This window comes from Colobus angolensis, unplaced genomic scaffold, assembly GCF_000951035.1.
Source record: "Colobus angolensis palliatus isolate OR3802 unplaced genomic scaffold, Cang.pa_1.0 Scaffold447, whole genome shotgun sequence".
Lineage (NCBI taxonomy): Eukaryota > Metazoa > Chordata > Mammalia > Primates > Cercopithecidae > Colobus > Colobus angolensis.
Window position 1 is genome coordinate 1214655 of NW_012117899.1, and position 12896 is coordinate 1227550.

General features: G+C 45.1%; 1 protein-coding gene across 1 annotated transcript; it reads left to right on the forward strand.

Annotated features, from left to right (window-relative positions):
• Positions 1-3067: 3067 nt before the first annotated feature.
• On the forward strand, positions 3068-12011 carry PEX19 (peroxisomal biogenesis factor 19). The gene is made up of 9 exons (XM_011957641.1): positions 3068-3158; positions 4566-4675; positions 5096-5261; positions 5703-5788; positions 6003-6164; positions 8273-8449; positions 8674-8718; positions 8885-11268; positions 11602-12011. The coding sequence occupies exons 1-8, from the start codon at positions 3089-3091 to the stop codon at positions 8966-8968; spliced, it is 900 nt and encodes a 299-aa protein (XP_011813031.1). The 5' UTR covers positions 3068-3088; the 3' UTR covers positions 8969-11268; positions 11602-12011.
• Positions 12012-12896: the final 885 nt, after the last annotated feature.

The window sequence follows — 12896 nt, forward strand, 5'->3', positions numbered from 1 at the left end:
AAAAAAAAAAGTACATACTACTTTGATGACATTTTCCCAAGTTACAAACATTATCCCTATAAACATAGGCAAGTTGGTGATAAATTTTGGCAAATTTTTTTATTTATAATTTGCAAATTAAGTTACAAAATTAATTTTGCACACAAAAACATTACTAACTGAGGGATATGGAAAAACTTTACAATTCCTGCCTCTTGAATCTTACATAATTGGGGAAACAAGATTGATGTATATGAAATAATTGTGAATCCCAGGCAAGAATTAGAATTTGTTTGATAAACTGGAGAGCCATTAAATCCTTAAGGACAGAGTGATATGAAAGTACTATAAAATACTGTTATTCAACAGTATTCGCTATACATTAGAAAGGCAGAAGGAGCAGTCAGTGGTAGGTCAGTAAATACTGAGATGAGATGTTAGGAGTATTAGTAGTAAAAACAAAAGCAGAAACAAGTTTAAGCAATAATGCAAAGAAAGAGTCATGCTTGTTTTTTACTCCATTTTAATTATCATCTATTATCTTTTAATTAACATGCTTGTATTACATTAGTTTAAAGCCAATTGACCAGGTGTAGCGGCTCACATCTGTAATTCCAGTACTTTGGGAGGCCAAGGTGGACATATCACTTGAGGTCAGGAGTTAAAGACCAGCCTAGCCAACATGGTGAAACCCTGTCTCTACTAAAAATACAAAAATTAGCCGGGCATGGTGGCGCAAGCCTATAGACCCAGCTACTCAGGTGGCTAAGACAGGAGAATCACTTGAACCCGGGAGGTGGAGGCTGTAGTGAGCCAAAATTAAACCACTGCACTCCAGCCTGGGACAGTGAAACTCTGTCTCAAAAAATAAAGCCAATAGAGATGCCTATTGATAGACAAGTTTTCTTTTTTTTAACATGCTTGTTATACCTATAGCCATATTGGAGATCCACATGTAAGCAATTTGAATGAGAAACCCTGAAATAAATTATGTTGCAGGTATTGGGGAAACAAGTTTATCAGGAAAGGATTTGATTACAGAAGTTTAGAATTGTAAAGGACTTAGAAAGTGATTTAGTGGCAGAATTAGGGCTGGGATTTAGGCTTTATAACTCCCAAAACACACTACTTGTGGTCAGAAGAAAACAGGTTTTGCACAGATACGATTTTACGAATCTGTGCCCTGTCTGTGAAAGACATAGTAAGTGCTTGATCTAGTGCTTGATGCAGTACTCAAATGTGAGTTCAGGAAGCTAAGAATGAAAGTGATGAGGTGACTTAACACAGGATTTTTTTTCATTTAAAATTCTTACCTTGTATCATACTTACTGTGTGTATATCTCATCATACCTCCCGCTCACCTCCACTTAGCTACCTTACAGCAGGGGTTGGTCCTGATTTATCTCTCTGTCCTTGCTGTGCCCAGAACAAGACCTTAATAACAGGTGCTCTTCAAGTGCTAAAACAGATTTGTATGTGAAACAGTTGCTACATTCTTACAGATCTGAATAGAACAATTCCAAAGGAGGAAAGGGACGTCTAGAGTTACCTCTATCTGAGCATCCCCCTTGTTCACTCAGTTGGAGGTTGGGTTCTGTGTGGAGAAAAGGAGATTGGTCAGGGAAAGCAAGTCTATTACTAACTACTACATTCGAATTGCCCTGCTCAGTCCAAGGTCCCAGACGCTCTCTTTCTAACATTGAGTTCTAAGTTCCTGGCCCTGTGTCCTTTAATCAAACAGTTCTTTCTTTCTTTCTTTCTTTCTTTATTTATTTATTTTTTGAGACGGAGTCTCGCTCTGTCGCCCGGGCTGGAGTGCAGTGGCCGGATCTCAGCTCACTGCAAGCTCCGCCTCCCAGGTTCCCGCCATTCTCCTGGCTCAGCCTCCCGAGTAGCTGGGACTGCTGGCGCCCGCCATCTCGCCCGGCTAGTTTTTTGTATTTTTTAGTAGAGACGGGGTTTCACCGTGTTCGCTAGGATGGTCTCAATCTCCTGACCTCGTGATCCACCCGTCTTGGCCTCCCAAAGTGCTGGGATTACAGGCTTGAGCCACCGCGCCCAGCTAATCAAACAGTTCTAATAGAGAATAGGAAATGAGAGATGCCGCTAGATTGGGCAGACAGATGTGCCTGATTAGGGACTGCGAGAGCAAAGAGTGGCCAATGAGTGCCTACTAAGTTTTAAACCCTAGCCTAGGAGTTGGGCTTTACAGCAGTGAAGACAACAGATGAAAATCTTCGCCTTCATAGTGTTTAAATTCTGCAGGGTGGGGAGCGGAGAATAAACAAGTACGGTAGATAATATGTCAGATAGTGTTCAGTGTTAAGAAGAAAAGGAACGGGAATGGCCAAGGAAAGTGTTTCAGAAAAGATAACATTTGAATGAAATAATGAAGTGAAGCGGGGCGCAGTGGCTCACGCCTGTTATCCCAGAACTTTGGGAGGCTGAGGTGGGTGGATCACCCGAGGTCAGTAGTTCGAGATCAGCCTGGCCACCCAGACTGGCCAACAAGGTAAAACCCCGTCTCTACTAAAAATATAAAAATTAGCCGGATGTGGTGGTGCATGCCTGTAATCCCACCTACACGGGAGGCTGAGGCAGGAGAATCGCTTGAACCCAGGAGGCCAAGGCTGCAGTGAGCCAAGATAGCGCCACTGCATTCCAGCCTAGGCGACAGGGCGAGACTCTGTCTCAAAAAACAAAAGAAGTGAGAGAAAGTAGTATGTTGTGTACCATAATTGTCGTATCAATTATATATGTATAGATTCTGGTTATTTGTAGGCAGTTTGTCTCAACCTGGCCTACTCATAGCTCAGGAAGTAATAATGAAAGAGCTTCGCCAGGTAATTTGGGAAGTTGAAAGGAGTCCGGGCCTCTAAAACCAGGCAGAAAATAACACTATCTTATCCTTAATTCTATGTTTCACAGGCGAAAGGGGAAAAATACCCAAAACAAAAACTCAAAGCTTCCTGGCCCTTTAAAAATGGCGGTTCCGCACTGGCCAACAATACCATTGGTTGCCAGAGGCAGAAGAGGGCAGGAACGAAGGGGTGGAGGGCGTGGCGGCGCCGAGGGGTCCCGCCTCCTACGGCAAGTCGGAGGTAGCAAGATGGCAGCCGCTGAGGAAGACTGTGGTGTCGGGGCAGAAGCAGACAGGGAATTGGAGGAGCTTCTGGAAAGTAAGAGCCCATAGTGGGAAAGGCCCGAAGAGGGCAGTTGTGAGGACCCATTCCGGGCGTTAAGTGAACCTGAGATATTAGGGACGGGGCGGGAGAGGATCTCCAAAGGTTAAATGGGGGCGGAGAGTCTGACCGCGAGCCCCCCAAAAATCTCTGGGTCATCCTGCCCCACCTCCGCGACTGGAGCTGGGGAACTCACCTGGGGTCCCCTAGTGGTCCAGAATGTGGATGTTTCCGCAGGACGGCGTTTCATGATACCTCTCCAAACTCCTCTTTCTTTAGGTTACTAAGTTCTTAAAGTCCAACTTCAGCAGCCGCAGCAGCATTTGGTTCTTGTTGGGTAGCGAACCACGCACTCACTGATTGCTTACATTAACTCCTAGCAAGCTCATGGCCCATCCTGCTGTGCCTCGTCCTGTCTTCCTTGACATGAAAGACACTTTTCTCCTCGTAGTCCTTTTCTCTTTCTCTCGTTAGGCCCCTTAACAGTTCTTTCATCTTGTTAGTAGCTCAAGCGGACTCCTTTCCCTTATTTTGAGAAACTGAGGATGTGGCGATTTCAGGGGAAAGCAGTTCACCCTCTTGAAAGACGGTGGATGTTTTCTTAGCATTACTGTCCACTCCCCTGTTGACTTCCTGCCCAGAGTGGGGCCAGTGCTCTCTCCCTGGGCCTGGCAATCAGAATGGTGGTGAGGACACAGGCTTTTCAGGGCAGAGGTGAATTTGTAATCTCTTGCTCAATCACAGAGATGTGGGCAGGCAGAAAAATGAACAGAAACGCTGAGGCATGCCAAGTGACTGTGAATTAGCATACGGTTATCTGCAAAGATCAGACCAAAAGGAGCTCTAGGAGGTTGTGGGAGAGCACTAAACTGGAGAATAAGAGAAGATAGTTTAATGCCTTACCATGGAGTGTGGTATGTGGTCCCTCAGTCTGTGCTGGTACCAGTACCAACAGGAAGCTGAGTGGGATGTCATGTGCCTTCTCACCAAGTTATTCCTTTTAGAGCTCCAGAGTGAGTTCAGAGGGATGAGGACATCTGTGTTCTCTACTCCTGTTGGGTATTTGTATGGGATTTCTAGGGAATCATTAGGGTGTGGCAAGGGAGACACTATAGATGGAGATGTCTCTGCAGAAATTTTTAATCCTCTCCTCCCAGCTCTGAGATGGATACTTGTTCCACTGTAAGGGATTTCTTGCCTTTGCTCACAATAAATTAGGTAATCTGGAAGGAAGTAGGAGGCTCATTGAGGGTGGTCTGGGGAGGTGGGAGCCTCAAGGAGGAAAATTGAGGAAAGTTGGCAATTTGAAAAATCATATTCCTAATGCTTTGCCCAGAAACCACCCAGCCTTGCTTGCATCCTCATCTGTCGCCAACACACACACCATGTCTCTTGTCTCTGAAGGTGCTCTTGATGATTTCGATAAAGCCAAACCCTCCCCAGCACCCCCTTCTACCACCACGGCCCCTGATGCTTCAGGGCCCCAGAAGAGATCGCCAGGAGACACTGCCAAAGTATAAATTCCACCCCCTTAAGGGATGGGGAGGGGATGGGCATGCAGCTCTGAGCAGAGGTTGGGCAGGCCCCTATGGGCCAGAGGGGAATGGGGGAGGGTACCTTGGCCTCACATTGGTGAGTGCTCTTGCCAGCCTCAGTCCTTGTGAAATAAGGACTTGAGGTTGACTGGAGGAATCTCAGAGTTCCTTGAAAAAATAGTAGGTTTAAATGGTTGGATTGGTATGCCATCCCATACGCTCCTTCAATGACTAGATGCCTTTTTTGCTATCCTCATTAGGAACAGTAGTTACAATGTCCAGTGGAAGTGGGTAGGAGGGAGGTGCATTTCCCATAGCTACTGCCTGTGGCTTCTATCAGAGGCCAGGTGCAGTATAGTTCTAAGTAAGAGACGCATTTCAGCCACCCTTCCCCTGCAGGATGCCCTCTTCGCTTCCCAAGAGAAGTTTTTCCAGGAACTATTCGACAGTGAACTGGCTTCTCAAGCCACTGCAGAGTTCGAGAAGGCAATGAAGGAGTTGGCTGAGGAAGAGCCCCACCTGGTGGAGCAGTTCCAAAAGCTCTCGGAGGCTGCGGGGAGAGTGGGTGAGGAGACCCTAGATACATGGAAATATCTGAACAGACTCTTAAGTCTTTGTTGCCTGAAAACACCAGAATTCTTAGTGAAGTTGATAGCAATCATGATGTCACAGCCATGGAATGGGTAAAGGCAATGAGAGAAGGGGTGGAAATCCCTCTTAATGAAAAGGGGTGAGATAGGTTAGAAAATAATAGAAAAGATTATTCAAAACTGACCATTTGAAAGGTCACAGTGTTATTGTGGGTATCATCATGGAGAATAAACTGACACAGAGTCCGTATATTAAACAGATGTATGAAAAGACTATCAAGATAACCACAGAGTTTTCCAAGATGAGGAGTGATAATGATTCGCTAGTAAATGCTTCATATCCAAGCTGGTAACCAGTTCAGTCTAGGCAAGGAAACAAATTCCTAAATGACGTTGGCTTTTTTAATCTCTCCTAGGCAGTGATATGACCTCCCAACAAGAATTCACTTCTTGCCTAAAGGAGACACTAAGTGGATTAGCCAAAAATGCCACTGACCTTCAGGTGAGGAGAAAGTAGTAGGGTCCCACAAGGGGTCCACTCTCAGACACTTCTCCAGCAGAGTCTCAAAAGACACATGCTTTGAGTATCGTCCCAAGTCTGTTCCTGTCTTGTTTTGTTACAGGCAAGTTTAGGTAGTTTATCTTTCCCACCTGACAAGAGTGTAAGCATCCCAAGAAGGTGGTATACCTGCTCACCTCTTACTTGTCCTATCTAGAACTCTGGCATGTCGGATGAAGAGCTGACCAAGGCCATGGAGGGGCTAGGCATGGACGAAGGGGATGGGGAAGGGAACATCCTCCCCATCATGCAGAGTATTATGCAGAACCTACTCTCCAAGGATGTGCTGTACCCATCACTGAAGGAGATCACAGAAAAGGTTTGTGAACTTCCATTTCTGCTTTTTCTCTTCATTTTCCATCACATCCACTCGTGTGGGCTATTTTTACTCGTGTGGGCTATTTTGTCTACTCAGAGCCTGCAGAAAGAGTAACTTGAGTCTGCTTTTTTTCCTTTCTTTATTTGAGGCGGGGAGAGTTGGAGGGTGGGGAGAGTTGTGTCTCTGAGAGAATAAAGCTGGCACACTGTATGTTGGGGTATAACTTTTGGGGTATAAGAGGAAATCCTTCGGTTCTAGTTTTCTATAAACTGGTTCAAGACTCTGGGGTTGTTGTCTAATCAGTCTTGCATTTCTGACTTCATTTCTCCAGCAAGAATTTGGCTGGGCGTGGTGGCTGATGCCTGTAATCCCAGCACGTTGGGAGGCCGAGGCGGGTGGATCACCTGAGGTCAGGAGTTCGACATGAGCCTGGTCAACATGGTGAAACCCCGTCGCTAGTAAAAACACAAAAATTAGCCGGGCATAGTGGCTCACACCTGTAATTGCAACTACTCAGGAGGCGGCAGGAGAATCACTTGAACCTGGGAGGCAGAGGTTGCAGTGAGCTGAGGTTGTACCACTGTACTCCGGCCTGGACGATAGAGCAAGACTCCATCTCAAAAAGAAAAAGAATTAACTGAGGATTTACTTACTGGCTTTGTGATGTGAACAGTGTAAGAGTAGTTTAAATGATGGTCCCTGCCATAAAAGAGCTTATATGTGTGGTTGTATCATTTCGTTTTGAGACAGGATCTCACTCGAGCTGGAGCACAGTGGCACGATCTTGGCTTACCACAGCCTCCCCCTCCTAGGCTCAAGTGATTCTCCCATCTCAGCCTCCTGAGTGGCTGGGACTACAGGTGTGCGCCACCATGCTTGGCCAATGTTTTAAGTATTTTTTGTAGAAATGAGCTCTCACTATATTGCTCAGGCTGGTCTCAAACTCCTGAGCTCAAGTGATCTTCCCACCTCAGCCTCCCACAGTGCTGGGATTACAAGTGTGAGCCACCATACCTGGCTAAAGAGTGTATAGTAGTTTTTTTGGAGAGATAAAATATAGGAACAGAAGCTTTTCAGTGACACAGGGAAACGTGGGTAAGTGTGTAATGAATAATACAGACCACGAGTCAGCAGGCCAAGGCCTGAGTGGGCCAAATCCAACTCTCAAGCAAATAATGGTTTTTACATTTTTAAGGTCATTTGAAAAAAACTACAAAGAAAATAGGCAACGGTTGAGCATAGTGGCTCACTCCTATAGTCCCAGCACTTTGGGAGGCCAAGGTGGACAGATTGTTTGAGCCCAGGAGTTCAAGACCAGCTTAAGCAACATGAGAAACCCTGTCTCTACAAAATACAAAAAAATTAACCAGTCACAGTGGTGCACACTTGTGCACCAGCTACCTGGGGAGGCTGAGGTGGGAGGATTGCTTGAGCCTGGGGAGATCGGGGCTGCAGTGGGTGGTGATCACACCATCACACTCCAGCCTGGGTGACAGAGTAAAACTGTCTCAAAAAAAAAAAGAAAAAAGGGGCACGGTGGCTCATGCATGTAATCCCAGCACTTTGGGGGGTCAAGGCGGGCGGATCACGAGGTCAGGAAATCGAGACCATCCTGGCTAACACAGTGAAACCCCGTCTCTACTAAAAAAATGCAAAAAAATTAGCCGAGCTTGGTGGCGGGCACCTGTAGTCCCAGCTACTAGGGAGGCTGAGGCAGGAGAATGGCGTGAACCCAGGAGGCAGAGCTTGCAGTGAGCAGTGATCGAGCCACGGCACTCCAGCCTGGGTGACTGAGCGAGACTCTGTTTCAAAAAAAAAAAAAAAAGAAAAAAGAAAAAAAAAGACACAACCGAGACCATATGTGGCCCTCGAAGCCTAAAATATTCCCTGGCTCTTTACAGAAGCTTACCAATTTCTGGTGACCATAAATGTTAACATGGCCAGGTGATCTGGTTGGAGTCAGTGCCACTTTTCATGATGAACGAACTTATTTAGCTTTTCGTTTTTCTACGTCCCCTTCCCTTTCACATTTTAATCACATTGTTCTGCTTACCCATCCATATCCATTGTTCACTTAATTATTTTCCAACCATTCTGTCTTTTCTTAGTATCCAGAATGGTTGCAGAGTCATCAGGAATCTCTACCTCCAGAGCAGTTTGAAAAATATCAGGAGCAGCACAGCGTCATGTGCAAAATATGTGAGCAGTTCGAGGCAGAGACCCCCACAGACAGTGAGACCACTCAAAAGGCTCGTTTTGAGATGGTGCTGGATCTTATGCAGCAGGTAAGGCCTCTTGCCCTCTGCCTACTGGTGCTGTCCATTTAGGTGTTCAGTTGAGGAAGTATCTGGGAAGGATGCAGTACTGCTAGACCTAGGTGAAGGAGGGATCCTCTCTTGTGCTCTCTTTCAGAAGAAATAGAGAGATGATTTGTTAGATTCCTTTTCTGGATCCCCTGTTATTTTCTGTGTTTTTCTCTATTTCTTGTTCCATTTTCCTTATTTTCTAGCTACAGGATTTGGGCCATCCTCCGAAAGAGCTGGCTGGAGAGATGGTGAGTATGTCTTTTTCCGGATTTTAATCTGAGCCCCCAATTTCCAGAATTGTTTAACCTCTCATGATTCCACCTAAGGTGATAATTGTGGCTACTGGGGATGGATCTTCAGAAGGTCTGTCCTAAAAAATGAGCAATTATCTGAGTCCCTTCATCTCTTCCCCAGCCTCCTGGCCTCAACTTTGACCTGGATGCCCTCAATCTTTCGGGCCCACCAGGTGCCAGTGGCGAACAGTGTCTGATCATGTGAAACACAACACGTTTTCCTCTCTCAGTCCCAGCCATGGGGAACATCTGGAGTCAGCAGAACCATTGGGACCTGAGGCAGGAGTATCATCTGCGGGAGAAGTCTGCCCGCTGCCCTCTGTCATCCCATTCAAGATTGTGCCATACCAGCTGAGGTTTTTCCTCTGTCTAGGAATAGGGTCTGTTTCAGAGACCATTTCTGTGACCCCTACTCCATTGTGGTTTCTGCCACTATCAAAGTTCCAGCTACCTGCCAGGTGAAGGAAGGCATCCTTTTTGGGGCATGCACTTTCTTTCCTTTCTCAAAATAATTTTATACGTGGCCACACTGATGTTCATCTTTATGCCCAGGGTCTTTGTGCCTTGTCTCTACTCCCTCTCTTGGATCTGGGGAGGAGGGACAGAGTCCTGGGACTCTGTATTTCTATAGTTCTCCTGGCAGAGCCTTTGGGAATGGGAAGAAACAGCCTGGGCTGGGGCTACAGGTCTGTCACTATGCTCTCTTGCCTTCAGACAGACCATTCTGAATTCTCTAAAGGGAAAGGGCTTTTGCATCTAATCACAATAGAGTTGAAAGAGACGCCTTAGGATTCTCCTCTCTCTAGGTGCTGAGCCCTCACCTCCCTGTTCCAGCCTGAGAACTCAAATTGTTACCCTGCTTCTTCCTACAATGCTGTGTGATATGGGTGAACCCAGCCCCTGACCTTCCTCTATCTCCTGCCCGTCCTCCCTCTTACCTCCTCTCTTTTAAACACCTGTTTATCCCAACCTTTTTGAGCTCAAGCTGTGATAAAGAAGGGCCCATCCTATTTCCCCTCATCTAGTCCGTCTACCATTCTCACTGACTCCCCCTCTTCCTGGCAGACACAAATAAACCCAGTGTCAGGTCTAGGAAATTAATGGCTATTCTTTCCCGGATACATTCTGGCTTATTGAGATACATGATTCTCTTAGAATCCTGTCCCTTGGTTCAGGAAAGTAGCTTGGGAAAGGAGTAGGGGTATAGCTTGGGTCCCTTTTCCTGCAAGGCCCCATGGGGCAGAATGTAATAAATATTCTGAGTAAGGAGTGTGGCCTATTTTTCATTCAGGTCTTTTTCTGATCTTCCTCAGCTTCTGTAAGTTGTAGAGTGAGGTATATTAGGAGACTAGTTCTACACAATATTGTAATGCTGGGTTCCATCGCCACCCGCCTTCTACAACTTAGTCTGCACCTCAGTTGGCAAAGGAGACTGGATGGCCATCTTTCCTCATGTTCCCTTGAGTATTTCAATGTAGAAAGCCCTTCAAGTGGTACTATAATTTAACATTTTACATTATTGTTATTAATGTTAGTAATATATTGTTATGTTTTCTAAATTATTTTTCTTTGAGCTGACCTGGCTTTTTTTTCTGTGGCTCCCAGTGGGTCTATGGACCTTGGCTGACATATGTTGGTAGATACTGTGGTCAGCCCAGCTAGCTGTCCTGGTTCACTCAGAAGATAAGTCTCTCCAGAGCAAATTCACGTTCATTATGAGTCACTTTGAGCTTCTGACATGTCACTTGCCCCTAGGTTAAAACTTTTCACCCCTTGAAGACCTTACATGTTTTATGGTATTGACTAGGAAGGAAATGTTCTTAAGGCCTCAGGCTATTTGGGAAATTCTAACTCTTATACCTTACCAGAGCATGGAAGAGCCAGGATCTGAATGTGAAACTTCTCTGTTCTGCAAGAGATGGAGAAAGTACAGGTAGACTTGTGATACAGTCATGGGGCCTGAGTGTCACTATTTTCTCCTTAAAGCTCCAGCCAAAAACTGGACAAGGATAGAGAGGAGGAGGGAAGAACAAAAGAGCCCTTGTCTATGAACCTTGTGCCTCCTGTCCTACCAGTTTTCTTTTACAGATTCTCACTCTGCTAGCCTAGCCAGGGATTACTCCAGGAATCTAAATAGATGCCCTAGTCCACTTTAGCTTTATTCCCAAGGTACTCATTTTTATTTTGATTTGATAGAATGTGAGCAAGTTGACCTCAGGTCACACTTTGTTCCAAAAACTTTTGGAATTATTCCAGGACTTGTGGTGGAAGTATGGTACTCTAGGGCGGTCTTTCTCAAACTATGTATGGTAAAGGACCAGGTTTTTTGTTTTCCAGTGCTTCACTTACCAATATGCATTCCTATTGCCCATGACAAGTATGGAGTTCACACTGTGTGCTGCCCACCAGGCAAGTTTGACAGCACCCAAACTGGCCAAACTGTTCTGTAGGTTAAGTCCATTGATCATGTACTCGGATATCACAGCAACATTAAAATGCTAAAAAGCCCGGGCGCGGTGGCTCAAGCCTGTAATCCCAGCACTTTGGAAGGCTGAGACGGGCGGATCACGAGGTCAGGAGATCGAGACCATCCTGGCTAACATGGTGAAACCCCGTCTCTACTAAAAAATACAAAAAACTAGCTGGGCGAGGTGGCGGGCGCCTGTAGTCCCAGCTACTCGGGAGGCTGAGGCAGGAGAATGGCGTGAACCCGGGAGGCAGAGCTTGCAGTGAGCTGAGATCCGGCAACTGCACTCCAGCCTGGGCAACAGAGCGAGACTCCGTCTCAAAAAAAAATAAAATAAAATAAAATAAAAGAAAAAAGAAAATGCTAAAAAGTTTTTAAACACTTTCAATTTGTAATTCACCATGTCACAGACTGGTAAAAATACACACACACACACACACACACACACACATATATATGTACACAGACCAGCACAAGTCTGCAAATCACCTTTGAGTGGCACTGTTCTGGGGCCTTCCATCTCTCTGAAGATCCTAGCAGAACTGATACCTATCTGTACCTCCTGTTCTCTCCTATTTGAGTTTCACTTCCAGAGAACTTGTTATTCAGCAAGAATGTGTCACCAAGTAAGGACATCTCTAGCATTTCTCTAGCCTTCCTTTTCTGCTGCTCAAAAATAATCATTACAAAGCATAGGTTTAAGCTGTATATGAAATATTTATGCTACTCCCAAACTTTAAAGGAGTTGCTCCTTTGTTCCAAAATTAAATGTGTTAGATAACAAATTTATGATTGTATGGGTGGCTTCATGAATTAAGAATTGAATTGATACAGACTTTGTGATAATTGGGACATTTTCCTGTGACTCGGGAAGGTCTTGTCAAAGCCCCATGAGGCAGTTACAATATGATGTTAAGATGGCTTTGGGGAGCTAGGAGAAAACATTGGCCCATATTGAATAAAGTAGAGATGGCAGACCATACAAAAAAGGACCAAAAGACTTAGAGGAAGTGGATATGCAAGAATGAATGTTACATAACACTGGCAAACCCACGAGCTGACTATATACCCCAGAAAGACCTGGGAATTATTTTTTAATAAAGACAATAGGAAAAGCACTGATGAAGGGTTACCAACATCTTTGAGAAATTTAGAAGTGGCTGTCTCTGTAGATTGAAGCTGATAGAAGATGTAAAAGAAATTGGTTTCCTAGTAGCAGTGGGGGAATGATAGGATCCTGACATAGCAGAGGCCAGATGGCAACACTTAACTCTCAGAAGCAAGGTGAGTAAATTTCCCTAAGGGTAGCAAGGTCAAAGTGGAGATGGCTAACGGAATGTGGGTGGTCCTAGGAGCAGGATAGATGGGCAACCAAGAAGAGTATTGCCTTCTTATGTATAAGGGAGATCAAGAATGGTTGAACAGAAGGCTGAAATCAGAAACTTCAAAGAAAAGTCCCAATTTCTTGTCTAGTTTTTAAGCCTGAGATAGTTCTTAGACTCATAAACTCTTAGACTCATAAACTATAAATGGAAAGAGCCATTTATCAGTTAATCATTGAGTGGAAAAGCACTGTTCATCCTCTGTTCTTACACCACAATGAGCAACACAGAAGTCTTCTGTAATCACGTGTGGACTTCCCTCCCCTCAGCAAGCAAGCAATTCT